Consider the following 19,779-nt stretch of genomic DNA (forward strand, 5'->3'; position numbering starts at 1 on the left):
CAAATCCAGTTTATTTTTAATAAAACTTTGGCCTTTCTATAATGGCCCCCGATGATTCTCTATGGGTCCTGGTTCTGGAATATACCCGGATGTTTGGAGGTTCCTCTTCTTTTGCCACTTGCTTCCTGACTCTCTGGCAATGAAGTCCTGTTCTCTATGACTGTAAATCTCACGATACGTGAAGGAGTCGTCACTTCCTGCTTCGTCATGAGAGTCTGCAGCTTTGTTATGGCTGGGGTTTTTTTTCAAAGCCACAAAAATTCCAAGCAGCAAGTATTTTTCTGCACTTTACTGCTTTCTCTTAGCTCCAAAATTCCACCTTTACCCCCTTCCACTTCTCCTTAATTTCTTACTTTGACAAATAGTTCTAGATCTTAGCACTTTTCTTTAAACAGTCTTAATTTGCTCCCGGAGTGATAGATAAGAATCTTTTACCTTAGCGCTGTCTAATCTTGCTCATACCGTCCAGTTTTCCTTCAGAAATTATTATAGTCTATAGAAGGCTGGAACCTTGATGAGTTTAAGTCAATTCAATGACTCCAGAGATTCTTTGTAGACGATGGGATGCAATCTCTCATCGGGGGTTCTTCAAATCCAAAAAAAATCCCCTCCTGGGGTCTCTCGTCAGCCAAAGTCTCTCCCCTCGAGATAACAAGCATGTCCTAGACAAGTTCCTTTACTGGAAACAGGTAGACAGCAGGCATTAAAATGCCTTTTATGTCCAAAACAAAGAACTCGTACTGCCCCTCTGTGAGAGACAGGTCAGCTCACCATGTTCCAATCCCGGAAGCCCTTGGCACTTTCCCTTTGGTCATTTCTCTGTGTGTGTGTGTGTTTAACAAAATTTAAGCACAAGAGCGGACAACTTGAAAAGTTGCAGCCACCTCAGCCACAACTGAAGTGAAACTTAAGCGACTGTGGCTGCAGCTATTTACATTCATTCACATTATCTCTGGATCTTCCTCCTTTGGACTGCCTCTCGCTCCATGATGCACCCCTCCCCATCGCTGAAACAAGACCGTCAACTTCTAGGGGATCTGCATTTTGCCTACTCTGTATTAACAACTAAGGACATAAGAATGGAGCCAGCTCATCATCAAACAATTTTATAAAGATAAGAACCACAGCAATGCTACAGGTTCAAAATACACTTCACCCACAGAGTTGGCAGATCAGGGAAGTCTTTACAGGGTCACCACTTCAAGGATACACATTGGTAGTTCCACAGCTAAAATAACATCAGCACCCTGAAAGCTTATCAGTTACCATCTCAAAAGACAGTGACTCCGCAGATGGCGATTCTTCAAGCCAACTTTCAGACCCTTGCTGCTGCATTAAACTCATTTTAACACATAGGCGAAGTCAGCTGAAGTATATTCCAAAAATATAGACCACCCCTCAGTCATTATCCACTATTAGGACACTGTGAAAACTACTTTAACATATATGACAAGTAGGTTATAACACTAACCAAAAATGCAATCATCTTACAAATAGGTATGCATCAACAAATAAACAAGTATATGTGTGTTTGTGCATGTGTGTGCGTCCGCTCATGGCAGTTGCAAATTCCTTTTTACTGGTTAAGGAAAATGAGGCTTTGGCTAACTACTTGACCTGATTGGTATGTTATCTGCAAATCTACCATTCTGTATACAATGCAATAAATCCACTGAAAATTAGGATCCTGAAGTGAAAACAGGAATAAGCATCCACGGTACAATTCTACACTTCGGGCTAAAATACCAATTCAAATTATATTTCCATAGGGGGATAGATAGGAAAGAGGAAAACCACCACAGTGTGCTATCTATCCACTGGAATGCAAGTTCAGGCATGTTCAGAACACAATTTCAAACTCTATCTTGGTAGGTGGGCATAATATAACTCCAATTCATATGCTGCAACACTCCATTTGTCACCAGACAGTAGATCCCTAGAGTAGTAACAGCTTAAATCAGATCAGAGGTGGACTGAGCGCAGATGCTTTCTAGCTGTGGAGTTACTGCAGTGCTTCCATGGGATGCGCATCCAAATATTCATTCTCAAAATGCAAGTGGAGATGTGCATGCTACTGAAAACAAAGCAGCAAAGGTACTTAAGCACCTGCACCTGGAAATGGAATAAATGATAAATTCATCATTTATTCCTTCCTTCTGTATGCTAACCTTCTTAGTCAGTCCATTTGTCTTCCTGCACAAGACTGACAGTTCCAATACCAGTCTTGACATCTTGCACTGGTGTGGGAGAGTTTGCCCAGTTGCCCTGGCATGAGGCAGTCAAGCTTTTTCCTTGTGCCTCTATTCAAGTCAATGCCATCCCACAGTGATATAGCCCCACACATAACTAGAACTGAACGGCAATTTCATCATCCTGGTCAGGTGATCCCCAATTAACTAGGATCATGTAGTCAGGAGGAGGTTTAGGACCGTCTTTTTTTTTTTTTAAGTGCAACTAAACCTAATACCAGGAAGAACAGCAAACAGAGAAACAAAAACAAAGGTATGAAACATTTTGAATTCATGATAGCACCTTTTTACATTGCAAATTATTGCACATGAACATTCAACACAGCCCTAATTCAGCTGATTCCCCAAGTATCTCTCAAATACGTATCCAGACATAGCACATATCTAAACATATGTGCCTGAAGTTATGACAGCAACATAAGAACATAAGAGAAGCCATGTTGCATCAGGCCAATAGCCCATCCAGTCCAACACTGTGTCACACAGTGGTCAAAAAAACCAAGTGCCATCAAGAGGTCCACCAGTGGGGCCAGAAGCCCTCCCACTGTACCCCCCAAGCACCAAGAATACAGAGCATCAGTGGCCCATACAGAGAGTTCCCACAATATGCTATAGCTAATAGCCACTGATGGACCTCTGCTCCATATGCTCATCCATTCCCCTCTTGAAGCTGTCTATACTTGTAGCCGCCGCCACCTCCTGTGGCAGTGAATTTCATGTGTTAATCACTCTTTGAGTGAAGAACAGTTCTAACTCGACTGCTCAGCAATTTCATTGAATGTCCATGAATTCTCGTATTGTGAGAATTCCTTTTAACAGTTCTAACTCGACTGCTCAGCAATTTCATTGAATGTCCATGAATTCTCGTATTGTGAGAAAGGGAGAAAAGTATTTCTTTCTCTTCCTTCTCTACCCCGTGCATAATCTTGTGAACCTCTATCATGTCACCCCTCAGTCAACGTTCCTCCAAGCTAAACCACTCTTAACTCATGGTTACTACAGTACAGGGACCTGTTTATCTGCGGGCCTGCCTTTCCCCATATATCCCCCAGAGAGCACTGCATTCAGGGACAAAAAATCTGCTGTCCACCCCTGGACCAAAGGAGGCCAGGTTGCGTTTGACACGAGCCAGGGCCTTCTCGGTGGCAGTACCAGAGTTATGGAATGCTCTCCCGGAGGCCATAAGGGCCCTGCGGGACCTTCCTACATTCCGCAGGGCCTGTAAGGCCGAATTGTTTCGACAGGCCTTTGATGCTTAAACTGAGAGAGAGCTGCCACCTGACATAAGCTAGAGTTCCTGGTGACCAACCGTCTGAAAAGCAGAACCGCCAACATAGTAATGGTACAGCACCGTGGAATAGTTTTTAAATTTTAATTGTATTAATGTTTTATAGATTTTATTGACTTGTTTTAAATCGTGTAAACGACTGTTGTAAGCCGCCCTGAGTCCGCTTGCGGAGAGGGCGGGATAAAAGTCTAATGTAAATGAAATAAAATAAATAAAACATGTTCAGTCTAAAAAATTACCAGAAGCAAGTATACATGGGACATCAGAGGGATATGCTGAATACTCAAACCAGTGCTGGATTAAACCCTGCAGAGGCCCCTAGGCAATTAAAACCTCAGCCCCCCCCCCCCCCCCCGCAAATTATCTCCTAAGATCTCCGGCAGGCACCTTCTCAAAAGCCCCTCTGACAAAGCTGTGGGGGAGAGGCAGAGAGAGGCAAACCGGCCTGGGGCCCCTAAAGGCTTGGGGGCCCATAGGTCAGTGCCTACTTGGCCTATTTGTTAACCCAGCCCTGACTCAAACTCTAACCACACCGTGACTTTTTAGAATACATTAACACACACAAAGACTTGGGGTATCAATGCTGTCTGCCACCTCCTAAAGGGAAAAAAAAAGATCCCAAACCTCCTCCTGAAGACTAAGGGCTGTGCAGGCACTATAATCTTGGACAAAGAAGCCACCTAATAAACAGCAACAAAATTAATGAAATTTAAACTGTGACAGCCCCATTTTTAAAAAAAAACAAAACATGCAGGCAGAATGCATGTTCTTGCTCCCTCTCTCCCTATTTTTAGATTGAGCATTTGAGAATGCGTGAATACAGAATTCTGGATTTTAACCCTCACAATCCAAAGACATTGACGAGATTTTTTTTTTAAACAGGTTTTTCAGCTTTCATAAATTTTCTGCTTATGTAACGTATTTCTGTGCATAATCCCATTTCAAGATGACTTCACAAAAGCAGCCATAAGGAATGTTGGCAGCTCCCAAGCCAGCAAAATGGCACTTTCCAAATCCCTTACGACCTAGTTCTCTTGTAACATTCTACAGGTAATTTTATCTGTTGCTGCAACGTGCACCTAGATATATAATGACACATCTGACAATCCTTTAAGAGGATTTGTTCTAAAGAAATTTGCAGGTGTGCTTGGAAGTCTCTATAACCAACTGCTTGCACAATAATTATTTAACCATCGGAGTTTATTTGAAGCTGAGCCTCTAGGTCATTGAATTTTGTTGGATAAATGGCATCTTCAAGAATAAAAAAAGCACTAAGAGAGAAGGGATTATGGATTTTTCATTTTAGAAAAAAAAGACAATGGGTGGGGGGACATCACAGATTTTTATAAAATTATGCATGGGCAGAGAAATTGGATAGACCTCTCCTATAATTCTAGAACTCAGGTACCCAGTGAAGTTAACGAGCAGTAGAGTTAGGACCCACAAAAGGGAATATTTTATCAAACAAGCAAATAAATGTGGAATTTGCTGCTCCTGGATGCAGTGATGGCTACAAGCACAGTTGTATTTTAAAAGGCAATGGACACATTCATGGAGGAGAGGTTCATCAGTGGCTACTACCCATGATAACTAAAGGGAACTTTCATATTCAGAGGCAGTAAACCTAGGAGGCAACATCAGGGGAAAGCCCTAGCCTCTGCACAGTACTGTTGGGTGAGACAGGATGGTGAACTAGATGGACTAACTGGGACTAGATGATCTGATCCAGCAGGGCTCTTACATTATTTATTTATTTATTTATTTATTTATTTCGATTTATATCCCGCCCTACCCCACCGAAGCGGGCTACGGAACAGCATGATCTTGTGAAAGTGGAGCTGCAACTGGGCGTGGGTTAAAGTCCCACTCTCGCCATTGTGCAATCTTGGACAATCTGCCAAGTACCAGTCTTATAAATTGAGAACAACAATGACCAGTAGGGATGGAGAAGGTCCAGAAAAATGGCGGTCCATGGAGGGTCAAGGTTCATGGGGTTTACGAACACCCAGACCACAAACCTCCATGTTTAATTTTCGTTTGATCCATGACGCGACATGGCTGACAAAGCCACTTAAAAGGAATGTGTTCCCTTTAAATGGCCTTTGCAATTTATAGGGAATGTGTTCCCTATAAATGGCTTTTGCAAGCCCCACAAACATAGACCATACAAACCTCCTGGGAGAGCCAATTCCCTTCAAAGGACAACGTGAATATTAGCACACCTGCTCTGCCTTACATAAGTGGGCCTTCCTGCTGACACTATCCTTTTCTTTCTCAAGGCCAGACTCAAGAATGTGGTAATTGGCTAATCATAAGAACCTGTGTTCAGTTGTGTAACTGGATGGGAGGGGGGAAGCAGGAGTGGATGTCATCATCTTCTGGACTCTCTGGAGGGTTCCATCAAGAGAGCTCTCTGATTGGATTTGGGAGACCAACCAATGCTAGACGGCCGAAGGCAAGAGAGAAGTCATGCTAACTTTCAGATTTGCCCCAGCTGTTGCTCTGACTATGTTATGCTACGTTACGATGGACAGGGGCGCAGAGAACGCTAAAGCCTCCTGCTTGTATTCTAGTATTCCAAGGTGTGCTGCCTAATACCAGTATTTTGGCCCAAGCTTATAAACAATAGAGGGATTAGCAGACATTCTCACGTTTTGACGTTACTGTTTTATTAGTTTCTCACGCTCATGCCACCCAGATCAAAGGTTTGCTCAATTTGTTAATATTGCTATTCTGTCACTGGATTTTAAATTTGTGCCATTTTGCATTCTAAACCACTGCCTACGAGCTATATATAGCTCTGCTCACTGTACCCGATTCCTCGTCTAAAGAAGCGTGCCTGCACACGAAAGCTTACATTCTAAATAAAACTTTGTTGGTCTTAAAGGTGCTACTGGACTCCTACTTTATTAGACAGAAAGTTAGCTTTGTTGTTTTCTTGCTACTAAACGGCAGAGACTACGTTGCATAGTGATACCTTGGGGGTTTTAAAGTCCATTCAATAAACCTTTAAACGTTTTTACAAAGGTCTGTTTGCTTGTGTGCATTCAACCTCAAGGACCCACTGCCCAGGGTGCTGCTTGCTTGCAGGAGTGGTGACCCGGGGGACCCAGGCTTGGATTCATGACAGTGCCCCTTCAAGGTTCAAGAGGCGCTGAATGTCTGTGACTACCTACTGCAAAGCCAATCCATAGCTCTCCTGGTGAGTTTTGAATGTCTGATAACTGTTTGGATCCTACAACTAGAAGACCATTCTTAGTCCACATTCTGGTGCCAACCTCCAACCACAGACCTGGTCATTTCCTCCCGGTGAAATAACTGGCATATATAGTCAGACTAGGGCTGCCAAGCTTCCGGGAGGGGTGGGATTTCTTCTGCTTTGGAGGTCCCCAACCCACCAGCCCACAGTGGGCTGGCAGAAGGATCCCCTCCTGACATTGCCAGCTTGATGACGTCACTCATAAGTGACGTCATCATGCCGGCAACATCACACACCGGCCTCTCTAGGAGCTTCCGGGAAAACTCTATGGTTCTAGAGCAGCCGGCACACAACGTCACCGGCACGACGATGTCACTTACGAGTGACATCATCGCGCCCCAGGCCAGTTTGGTGAAGTGGTTCAGTGTGTGGACTCTTATCTGGGAGAACCGGGTTTGATTCCCCACTCCTCCACTTGAACTTGCTGGAATGGCCTTGGATCAGCCATAGCTTTGGCAGAGGTTGTCCTTGAAAGGGCAGCTGCTATAAGAGCTCACTCAGCCCCATCCACCTCACAAGGTGTCTGTTGTGGGGGAGGAAGATAAAGGAGATTGTGAGCTGCTCTGAGACTCTGAGATTCGGAGTGGAGGGCGGGATATAAATCCAATATCATCATCATAGCACACATGAAAAAGTCCCCCACCAGAGGCCACGGGGAACTTGGCAACCCTAATTCAGATGCTGATGTTTCCAGAAACAGTCATGATACGTAAACAAAGGTGCAGCTAGATTTAAATCCAGCAGCACCTTACAGACCAGCAGGGCTGTTTTTGTAACAGGAACTCCTTTGCCTATTAGGCCACACACCCATGATGTAGCCAATCCTCCTGGAGCTTACAGGGCCTACTGTAAGCTCTAGAATGAAGGCTACATCAGGGGTGTGTGGCCCCTTTATCTTCCTCCCCCACAACAGAAACCCTGTGAGGTGAGTGGGGCTGAGAGGGCTCTCACAGCAGCTGCCCTTTCAAGGACAGAGAGCGGCCTACAATATCCTTTCCCTTCCTCCCCAACAACAGACACCCTGTGAGGTGGGTGGGGCTGGAGAGGGCTCTCACAGCAGCTGCCCTTTCAACGACAGAGTCTCAGAACAGCCTACAATCTCCTTTACCTCCCCCCCCCCACAACAGACACCCTGTGAGGTAGATGAAGACATTGGATTTATATCCCACCCCCCACTCCGAAGAGTCTCAGAGTGGCTCACAATCTCCTTGACCTTCCTCCCCCACAACAGACACCCTGTGAGGTGGGTGGGGCTGAGAGGGCTCTCACAGCAGCTGCCCTTTCAAGGACAACCTCTGCCAGAGCTATGGCTGACCCAAGACCATTCCAGCAGGTAGGAGTGGAGGAGTGGGGAATCAAACCCAGTTCTCCCAGGTAAGAGTCCACTCACTTAACCACTACACCAAACTGGCAATAGGCAAAGGAGTTCCTGCTACAAAAAAAGCCCTCAGACCAGGAAGGGGGTTTTTTTGGGTGGGGGGAGGGGTTCTGAGTATTCAAGAATCAAAGCTCCCTTCATCAGGTATGTTATTGACAAAGTGAACTTCGACTCTTGAAAGTTCAAAAACCTTGTTGATCTCTAAAGCACTACTCAAATCTTGCTCACCTATTGTAGACTAACACAGCTATTCTCTGGAACTATCTTAAATAGATTACAGTATAGGCATAGTATATAGGAACTTTTTACACATATACTTTTATTTACAAAAGCAATTTTCTGGTAGCAGCAACCAATCTGTTTCTAATCCACCAAACCAACCGCCTTAGACTTTCTCTAGTGGTAAGCATGCAATCCAAGGTCATTCCTCCTGACGAGAATAAACAAATAAGGATTATTCGACAGCAAGTTCCTAATTGCTCAATTCCATACCTTGCCGGCATTTCCACTTAGTTCTGGAAATCACAGCTACCTGTTTTTCCAGTTCTTCCCTTCCCTTTACCTTTATCATAATACCTTAAACCCTCTTACATTAACATGAGAGTTACTTCTATGAGTCCCCACCCGACTCAGTTATGCAGCCGCCAATATGATCCAGTTCTGCTTTCATAGAAAGAAAGAAAAACTGGCCCGGGGGGGGGGGGGAGTGTCAAATAATTTGAGCATTTTTTGTTGTAATTTATGCCTGCAGGGAATTTCTGTTCATCTTCAGAAACAGTGTAAGAGGGCTACCACCAGTAGTCTTTGCATAATCTCACAACTAAATGCCATATGTCACAATGCTAAGGAGCGTTTTGGTAGGGGTACTGCCAGACTAAGGCAGAATGGCATGCCTTATTATAGTTACTTGGTAGAGACTCATTATTAAGAGCGCAGTATTATTCAAGAATCTGAACCCCATTCAAAGGGTAAGGGCCCTTTGGCTAACAGACTAGCGAGATCAATGGCTGATACAACAGCAGCAAAGACTGCTCTCTGGTGGCCCAGATGTTTTGGAACAAGCTAGCAGAAAAAAGTGAGAGTATCAGCCTTTTAATTTTTAAGCAAACACATAAAGCACATCGTAAAAAGAGCTTAATGTGGGATTTCGCTTGCGCAAATTTCTTTGTCCTGTTGTTTGGATTATGAAATTCTACGTAACGGGAATAAGAAGCAATACAACCTATTTATTTTACACACCAATGGAACATGGTCTATTCTCCACAGCAAATGCACATGCATCTATGTCTCCGCATACATGAAGGGAGCATGCACGTTAGGAAGCCGCTCCCAATCTCAGAGCCTCCTACTTCCATACGGTAAAATAGGCATGCATACAAATGTCACGACGCACTTTGCCATATGCAGAAGTGCTTTTTGAGCAGGAAATGAGTTGTGTGAAATGAATTGTGTTCAAACTGAGACAAACAAACTTCACAAGGGCCACAAAGCACTGAAGAAACTCTGATCCTGATACCACCTCCTAGTCTGCTCAAAAACAGAAGGCATTCCCACGTGCAAAAACATTTTCACATACATAAAATATCACAGCTTACTGGCTATGGCAGAAATGCATCCTTCTGGGTTTTCCACAAAGTCTGCTTTTACACATTTCCTTACTCACCTGTAACGGCATCATAGAATTCCTCTTCACTATTCATCCTTTAAGTAGTAGTTTGTTTCTCTGCCCAAGCAGGTTACTTTCCTCTAATGCATAGCTGCTCTTGATGTGGTAGTCCTTTTTCATAAAAATATTTTCCCCAAGTGATCTGTTTGGAGAGAGAAAAAAATGTTTCTCATTTATATGCCTGGGGCACTAATTTAAAGACCCACATTCTGTGTTCCTCACAAACGAATACTAGGCATACAATGACATTTCACATCATCAAAAAGAGGAGGAAATAAATCGCATACTAAACCGTTTTAGAGATGCACTGTGACTGCTCTTTCAGTTTTAAGATACTTTGTGCTTGCAGATAATATGAGAATCACAATAAGACAAAAGTTTACAAACATACACAATGAAATTGGTTGCACTGGTGGCTCCAGAGAGGAGCTTGAATATAATCCACAGAGGGCTGATGTTTAATGGACTGTTGTTGGGGGGAGGAAAGCAGTTTGGAAATCCCAATCCCATCCTTCAAAATCTCTTCCTAGAGTACTCTGCAGGCTCTCAGAATGCAACATCGTTCAGCAGGTCTTAAAAAAGCTACGACTGACTAAATCCATACCCTTAACATAATGCGGTTTCTTGAACCGATGCCAGGAGTTTCACACACCCTCTTGTCTGTCATCCTGAAAGGAAGCCAATATTCATCCGGGACATGCCAAGTCCATCTGCATTTCATACGGTATCTTCCAAAAGGAGGAATCAGGCAACTTGAGCAGACTACTGGCCTGTCAAAGCAGAGGAATTTCTTTGAACTTCCCTTTGCGTGTTATGTTCCTTTAGCTGCCGCTCCCATGTTTTTATAAAGGCTTTTCAGCAACTATCCCAAATTATGAAACACATTCCGCGCTATAGTTCTTACTTTATAACTGGTAAAAGGGTGCGTGCATTATCTGCAAATTTCCAACTTATTTTTAATCCAATTTTAATTATCAGCATCACTTGCAAAAGAGCTTCAATGCTGATGTTAAGCCTTCATGCAAGCTTCCTCGACCAATATCATCTTAAGCACCTAACTAGAGGTGACATTTCGGGATATCCCCATGTTGGATGGATAGGCATGTTCAGCACTTCCCAGAGAGCCAGCATGATGTAGTAGCAAACAACAGCAGACTATAACCTGGAGAACCGGGTATAATTCCCCACTCCTTCTCTGCATGAAGCCTGATGGGTGACCTTGGGCCACTCACAGTTCTGTCTGAACTCTCTCAGCCCCACATACCTCACAAGGTGCCTGCTGTGGGGAGAGGAAAGGAATATAATTGTAATACGCTCTGAGACTTCTTAAGGCAGAGAAAAGCAGGGTATAAAAACCTTCTCTCCTGCTTCATCTATAACTGCCCACTCACCGGCAGCTCTGATCCAATTTTTTTCTATCTTGCCCATTTTTATACCACCCTGCCTCACACCAGGACTATGAAGTGCAGACTTGAAGAGAGGGGGCTTAGGCCTCCCCCATCCTGCAGAAGGGCTGTGGCTCAGTGGAAGAGCTGCTGTTTGGGATACAGAAGGTCCTAAGTTCAGTCCATGGCATCTCCAGTTAAAAGAACCAGACAGCTGGTGACGTGAAAGATTTCTGCTTGAGATCCTGAAAAGCCACTGCCAGTCTCCATAGATAGTAATGACTTTGAGTGATCAAAGGTCTGATAAAGTATACAGCAGCTTAATATTTGTGTGTGCTTTTTTACCCCATTTTCCTGATCTAGAACAGCTGGGAGGGGGCGTCACCCCTTTCTTAACTGTGGAAATACAACATATAGCTCATCGGTTCACATGCAGCCACCAAAAGGGCAAACAGCACCTCCACCCCTGGGCCAGGCCAGGCCAGAAAAATAGCAATGGGGGTGGAAGTCCAAACCCTTCTCTCTGTATGCCACAGTCTTGATCTGGATTGGATTGGAGCCCAGCTAGGAAGTGTGCTACTTCACGCCTCTCCACCCAGCCTGGAGCCGTCTCTGGGAAAGACATAACCTGCAGCCCCAAACTTGTTTTGTGTTTCTCTCCCCCACAGATGGACACGCCACCTAGGCCCAAAGTAAAATAGAAACAGGCTGCTCACCGTTACATGCTTCAGTATGGAGGGGCAAATTAAGGTCAGGACAGAGCAGGGTTATGTAAGCCAGTAAAAATAGAGATGAACTGGAAAAGAGAGAGGGGGGGGGGTTGCTTGATAAACCTGGAAGTGGTTGCCAGCACTAACAAGCAAACCAAAGCAAACCAACAGCTCAAAGCACACCGGCCACTCTTGCACACACAACCCTGCACAAGAATTGTTTTGATACTTTCCTCCCAGCAGTCGCTTCTGCAGCTGCCTTTAAACACCAACTCCCGGCATTTTAAAAAGCAGACTGGGATAGGAGGCGCTGCTCAGGGTATTCAGGCAAGAATGGCACATATGCTTAAAAAATGGCAAATTCCCTTTAAGCTGTCCTTTTCAGAAGGATTTAGAAAGCAGTTTTGGCATGCAGTTTTGCCAAGTTAAAGCTTCCATTCCATTCACAGTTTAAAGCGGCTCTGGGAGACGGGAAGAGGAAGAATGCTACTCATTAAGACTAGAGGAAGAGAACTAATTGTTTTCCTGGGTGACCCTGAGTTAGCCATACTTTCTCAGCGTAACCTGCCTACCATTCATGGTTGTTGAGAAGATAAAATAGACCAGGGGTGGCCAAACTGTGGCTTGGGAGCTTCATGTGGCTCTTTCACACATATTGTGTGGCTCTCAAAGCTCCCACCACCACATCGGCTGCCTTGGAGGAAGCATTTAGTTACAAGTTGCTTTCTTTCCCCCTCTCCCTCTTCCCTGTGGCTCTCAAACATCTTACGTTCATGACTTATGGCTCTCAAACATCTGATGTTTATTCTGTGTGGCTCTTATGTTAAGCAAGCTTGGCCACCCCCGAAATAGACGAAGGGAGAGAACCATGTACAGTGCTCTGAGCTCCTTGGAAGGAAGGTGGGGTTAAAGTGTACTTACTAAATAAATAAGGATCAGATAATACATGCCTCACAGTACAGATTCCTCAACTCTGATCTTCCCAGGACATTAAAAACCATTAAGGCCACAGGCAGGCCAATTCCCCCACCCCACTTTTGTTTCTCCTTTAATCAGCACTTGACTATCCACAAAATTCCACGGTGTGCTCTTATGACGTAATACTTTCACGCACTTTCCCAGATTTGCAGGAGCCCATACCATATCTATAGGTGGTCCTGATTAACTGCATTACTGATAGGCACCTATGAATGCTATCATTAGAAGGACCAAGATGGGAGCTGCAAGGAATCGTGAGTAAGGAAGAGAACAAACAAGTGTAACACTCAGGGCTTTTTTCGTAGCAGGAACTCCTTTGCATATTAAGCCACGCACCCCTGATGTAGCCAGTCCTCCAAGAGCTTACAGATTGCTCCCTGGAAGGTCAGATGCTGAAGCTGAAGCTCAAATAGTTTGGCCACCAAATGGGAAGGGAGCACTTACTGGAGAGAACCCTGATGCTGAGAAAGACAGAAGGTAAAAGAAGGGGACGGCAAAAGATGCGATGGCTAGACACCGTTACTGATATAGCCAACATGAATTTGAGTGGACTTCGGAGCATTGTAGAAGACAGGAGGGCCTGGTGTAACTTAGTCCATGGGGTTGCAAAGAGTCGGACTCGACTGTGCGACTGAACAACAACAAGCTCTTGGAGGACTGGCTACATCAGGGGTGTGTGGCCTAATATGCAAAGGAGTTCCTGCTACAAAAAAAGCCCCGGCACTGATGTGTGTCCAGAAGCTAGGTGTGCAGCTAGCCCTGAAGCTCAGCTAACCCCGTATTACAATTGTCCTGAATGGTCACAAGAAAATGAGTACCTTAGCGCTATAGTTCTTACTTTACAACTGGTAAAATCCAACTCATCTTCCCTGAACTCACATGAAAGCTGCAACCTGAGGGTACTTTCCTCCACCACTAAATCAGCACACACTTACAGTCCTTAATTTTGAGGACAAAATACAATATGGCCCTTGCTGAGGTCAACATAAGTCAGTTGCAACCTGATGGCACATGCAAACACATACAGTGTGGGCATTTAACAGTCAAAGTGGTCAGACATCACTGCATCTAATAGTAAAGAGGTTGGCCCTTGTGAAGAGCCATGAAAGCAATGAAACCCAGGCCACCCAGAGACAAAATGGAAGTCAATGCATACTTCTGGAACTCTCAGGCATGCAGGAAAATGACGTTTAGATTCACCCATAACAGAACTTGGGGGCACTCAGTGAAGGTGACGGGCAAAAGTTATAGGGCAAACAAAAGGAAATTCTTCTTAACTCAGTGAGTATTAAACTGCCAGTGGAGGTAATGATTACCATCACCACAGAGGATTTTAAAAGAGGGTAGAACAGGTTAAATGAAGGAGAGATCCATCAGTGTCTATTAGCCATGTTAAGTAAAAGAAAAAAATCCATATTCCGACTCAATAGAATTTGAGTTGGGATTTTAGCCTGAAGTCTAGAATCCATATTCAGAATCAGTAAACTTCTGAATACCACTGCTGGGAGATAACAGTAGGGGAAGATCTTGGCCTCTATGCCCTGCTTGTTGGCTGTCCAGAGTAACTGGTTGGCCACTATGTGAGACAGGATGCTGGACTACATGGACCACTGATCCTTTCCAGCAGAGTTCTTCCAAGTCAACAGAGTGTGACTTCCTTGCAGTCCTAAAAACCCTCTGAAATGTTGTTTTTCGGGGACAGCAGAAGCCCAGGAACAGCATGGGGTGCAGTTTGGGGCTGCAGCAGAAGGGAGAAAATCAGCAAAATTATCCCCCCTCCATCTACAGAAAATCTGCATTGGATCCAAACCACAGAATGTTGAGAGCAGCTGAGGTGCAATTAAAGAAAAAAGAAGAAGGGAGAACCTATCCTCCCAAATTTCTGATACAACAAATGCTTTAGGAACAGATTCTGAAAGGTAGAACTGGATATCCAAATTGTTTCCACACACACACACACCAATATTCCTCTCAGGCCCTCAACCTTTTATTTTACAGATGATTCTACAGGGCACACATATAGTGTGTAGGAGGTATGGGTGTGCCCTTCACATGTAAGCAACGTCCACAGATAGGCTGATGCAGGGAACTCAAGGCCTCAAATCTTTCAGTAAGAAATGACAGATTGGACTGAAAGCTGCTGATTTAATTAACATTATTTCTATGCAAAATCTGGTACAGTATCATTCAGGATGCAGGAGCCACTGTGGTGCAGTGGTTAAGAATGGTGGACTCTGATCCGGAGAACAGGGTTTGATTCCCCATTTCTCCTCCCTATGAAGTCTGCTAGGTGGCCTTAGGCCAGTCATGCTTCTCTCAGAACTCTCTCAGCTGCACCTACTTCACATGATGCATGTAGTGGGAAGAGGAAGCCAAAGGCGACTGGAAGCCACTCTGAGACTTCTTAAGGTAGAGAAAAGTGGGGTATAAGAAATAACTCTTCTCCTTCTATCAGCTTCCCAAGAAGAACACTGGCTTAATCCAACATTTGTACAACTTAAAAGCCAGATTTGCTTTGCAATGATAATTCTGTAAGCATTAACAGATAAGCAGGCAAGATTTTCAGAGCCGCCTATTAATGTGCTCCATTGATGTAGGCTCAATGCAGCCTCCCCGTGTGACCTCTGAAAGCCATGCCTCCTATGCAAACACCGGAGCAGAAAATTAGCTACCAAAGCATTTGAAATTATCTCTCAAACAACAGCTGCTCACATAACCTAAAAGGAGTAACTTGTTTACTTTAGTTCATCAGAACAGGGACAGAAATCATCTGCAAACTAAGTGGAACATGAAGCTGCTAAGCAATTGTAGTCTACGTCACATGTCTCCCTTCCAGTAGCAAACATCAGCTCCAGAAAAAAAAATCTCAAATCAGTGAAATGGCACAGGAGTAAGAGTTTAAACCCATTATCTATCCACACCAATGCAACTCCACCACCACCTACCAGTGAAAAACACAGTAAGTATCTGCCCCATTACTTGGAATTGCCTTTCACAATTTAAACTTCATTAACAACTTACAGTTTTCACATACGAGAGGAAAAATAATGACTTTATTATTATCAAAGATTTCAGGTTTTCACGGCTAGTAACATCATTAGGGTTTGTAGAATCTTTCAGGCTCAAGTGCCGTGTTCTACTGGTACCCAGCTCTGCAAAACACCCTACAGACTATAAATTGCAGAAATTCACAGAACAACCAGTACATTCCACAGAACAATCAGCACAGTCAACAACCATCTTCCTTATCTTCACACCCCTTCCAACCCTCCCAGCAATTAACACAGAACAATGGTCACATTCAACAGCCAGTTTCCTTATCACTACCCTTCCAGGAAGCCCCACCAAACAATGGGCACATCCACAAACCTACTGCCCTTTCACCACAACCCCTCCAGCCTAGAAATAGCAGCTCTCCAGCAGCCCTGGCCTCACTCAATGCACAGCAGCCAAAAAGGTCAGAGCGCCTGCTCCGGCTGCAACGCCACTGAGGATGTTCTCTGCAGCCGAGAACGAAACGTCTGGAAGAAAAACTTTCTCCAGTAGAACACGGCACTTGAGCCCGAAAGATTCTACAAACCCTAATGACTTTGTTATTGCTTTGTTTACCAACCTTTCCTGTACTATTTGAAGACTCCTGAAGTTTTAGGAGCATGATAAAAACCCAAACTGGTCGACCAAGATATTATAAATACCAAGATGCCCCAGAGCTATTTAGCAGTGCAAATACTCATCTTGAAATAAAAATTCTAAAGCTAGTTGCAACAAGATAATGAAATATTTGGATTTGTTCTGTTGGAAGTGGGTGGCTCTTTGTCCTTGAACAAAGAACAACTCTTAAAGGCCTGGTCTAGAAACTGGCAAGGAAGGAAAATCATCCCACAGGGCTAATCAGAAAACATAAAATGACAAGCCAAATGTTACATGACTATAGCTAGATCAAGGTGAGTAGCCGAGTTAGTTTGTCTGTAGCAGTAGAAAAAAGTCACTGATCACTTCTTCAGAAACGTCATACCCCACCACAAATTCTTTTAGTCTTTAAGGTGTTACCAGACACTTGCTCTTTTCTAAGACTAAAGATAACTGAGATAACTTAAAGACCGAGAACAGACCAAAAAAGGACAGTCTTCAGAAGCCCTCAAGAGCCTCCACCTACAACAGAATGAAATCAACCTCCTGCTAGAAGCAGGAGATCTGGACAACCTTTCATAGTTACTTTACTGTGCCATGTCACCACCTCTTAGTCAACTGATCTAACAGAACTGCATTAGCTATTAGGTTCATAGAGCAGAGTTAACTTAGTAAGCAGACCTATGGAACCAACTTTACATAGGACCAATCCTCAAGTTAACTCCACAGAATGGTTGCGGCTTCCACCTGGACAGGTCTTTCACCATCATGGTACTGCCTGAAAGACACTATGTAAGATGGGCAGATGACCATCAGCAGCAATTCCTAATGAAGTGGGATGCTAGTTAGAAAGTAGGGTTGGTAGGCCAAGCCTGACAACCAGCAGGAAGATTGAGGGTGGGGACAATGGTAGGAGTCCTGCACAATGTCAGTTGCATCCCTACAACACTTCCAGGAGAAACCTGGAAGTGACATAGGGTAGCTCTAGGAATAATTAGAAACTGTATTGTTTTACTACAGAGTTCCCAGCAATTCCAGGAACTACACTCTGTCACTTCCAGGTTTTTATCTGGAATTGACACAGGTACAAAGCTGATGTCACTTTTTTTTTAACCTTCCCCCACCACCAATCCACAAAGTAGTAAGCAACAGAACCTGCAGCTAGAGGATTCCCCCACCCCGAATGGGAGACTGGCAAACGTATTAGAAAGCTGGATCTTAAACTGGCAGTTTCTATCTTCCCACTGCAGACCATCCAATGTCATTCTTTAGAGTCCCCTACACACACCCAATAGCACCGTTTTGCAGCCATCAGTGAGCTGAAGTGGAAGAGACAAGAAAGTTCAATTCCATTAATGGAAAACTTAGTCTGGATCCAACACCATATTATTATCCATATTATCCCACCTGGTTTTCAAACATTGCATAAGGAGAAGGGGGGAATTCCACCATACTCCAAAAGTAAACTAACAGCCAGACCTAGGGCAAAAGGGTCATAAAAGAAGAGATCCAAACTGATGTTCAGAGCACCATGGATTTAAGAGATATGTGAAGCCTTGAAGGTCAGAGGGGAAAGAGAAATCAGAAAAATACTATTTTTTTCTGTCACCAGTACCTGGAAGAATATTTTCAATTTGTCTGTTGGTAAAAATGGAAATTTTGTGGATCCTTGGAGGGGAAAAACAGCCCAACAAAATATCTTCTCCTTTGGAATGAATAAAATGTTTTTAAAGACAAGGTTGTACAAGCACTCTACAATATGGAATATATTTAACAATCCACTACTGCATTATAGAATAACTCCTGCACATACTTGAGATACATACTCTTTCAAGGATAAGCTGTTAATTTAAATGTAAATAATTTGTCCACAACTAACACATCAACTACATCCGCTATCGCACCGATGGCAGCCTGTTCAACCTGAGGCGACTAAAGGCCCACTCCAAGACAATGGAAAAACTTATCCGAGAGCTACTGTTTGTTGATGATGCTGCACTCGTCTCCCACTCGGTATCAGCTCTGCAGTATATGACGTCTTGCTTTGCAGAGGCTGCCAAGCTATTCGGCCTAGAAGTTAGTCTGAAGAAGACAGAAGTTCTCCACCAGCCTGCACCCCAGGAAGATTATCACCCTCCTTGCATCACTGTGGGTGAATCAGTTTTGAAGACAGTCCAGCAGTTCAGCTACATGGGGTGCATCATCTCCTCAGACGCCAAGATCGACAAGGAGATTGACAATAGAGTGGCAAAGGCAAACTGTGCATTTGGCTGACTGCATAAAAGAGTGTGGAGCAACAAGCATCTGAAAAAAGGCACAAAGATCAATGTTTACAAAGCGGTTGTGATGACAACCCTCATCTACGGCTCCGAATCGTGGGTTTTATACCGTCATCACCTGCGACTCCTTGAGCGCTTTCATCAGCACTGCCTTCGCACCATCCTCAACATCCACTGGAGCGACTTTGTGACCAACACTGAAGTCCTCAAGCGGGCGGAGGTTACAAGCATCGAGGCATTGTTGTTGAAGATGCAGCTGCGCTGGGCAGGGCATATCTCCAAGATGGAAAACCACCGCCTTCCCAAAATTGCCCTGTATGGCGAACTTTCCACCAGCCATCGAAATAGAGGGGCACCAAAGAAGAGGTACAAGGACTCCTTGAAGAAATCCCTTGGTACCTGTTGCATTAACCATCACCAGTGGTCTGACCTAGCCTCAGATCGCAAAGCATGGAGGCACACCATCCACCAGGCTGTCTCTTTCTTTGAGAACGCACGCATAGCTGGTCTTGAGGATAAAAGGAGATTGAGGAAAAATCGTACTGCTACAGCACCAATCCCAAATCAGACTTTTCCCTGCAGCCACTGTGGCCGGACCTGCCTGTCCCGCATTGGTCTTGTCAGCCACCAGCGAGCCTGCAGCAGACGTGGACTACTGCACCTTTCTTAAATCTTCGTTCGCGAAGTCAAGCCGAGAGAGAACACATCAACAATACATTGTTGAAAAAGTCAACGTATTCAATGCTGTTAAAAATAATTCAATATCCAAATCTACTGATGATCCTTAATACCATGACTACATAAAAAATGGTTTTAAGTCCACATAATAAAACCATTTTTGTTTACTAGAAAATGTTCATTTTCTCCTAATTCTGAGATGACAAAACCACATTGTAGTTTTCCACTGTTCTCTAATACTGGGTATATATTAGCAATTATCCTTGAACAAAACATTCT

At 44.1% G+C, this 19,779-nt stretch overlaps 1 protein-coding gene across 2 annotated transcripts in view; it reads right to left on the reverse strand.

Moving 5' to 3' along the window:
* The window catches only part of OSBPL2 (oxysterol binding protein like 2), a 124,642-nt gene that overhangs the window by 87,857 nt on the left and 17,006 nt on the right, over positions 1-19,779 (reverse strand). For both annotated transcript variants that reach the window (XM_060230685.1, XM_060230684.1), the window contains exon 3: positions 9,838-9,982. In XM_060230685.1, coding sequence (XP_060086668.1) covers positions 9,838-9,874 — 37 coding nt within the window. In that variant the 5' untranslated portion in view covers positions 9,875-9,982. The remainder of the gene's footprint in view (positions 1-9,837; positions 9,983-19,779) is intronic.

The sequence above is a fragment of the Heteronotia binoei genome, chromosome 2 (genome assembly GCF_032191835.1).
Source record: "Heteronotia binoei isolate CCM8104 ecotype False Entrance Well chromosome 2, APGP_CSIRO_Hbin_v1, whole genome shotgun sequence".
NCBI classification, from domain to species: Eukaryota; Metazoa; Chordata; class Lepidosauria; order Squamata; family Gekkonidae; genus Heteronotia; species Heteronotia binoei.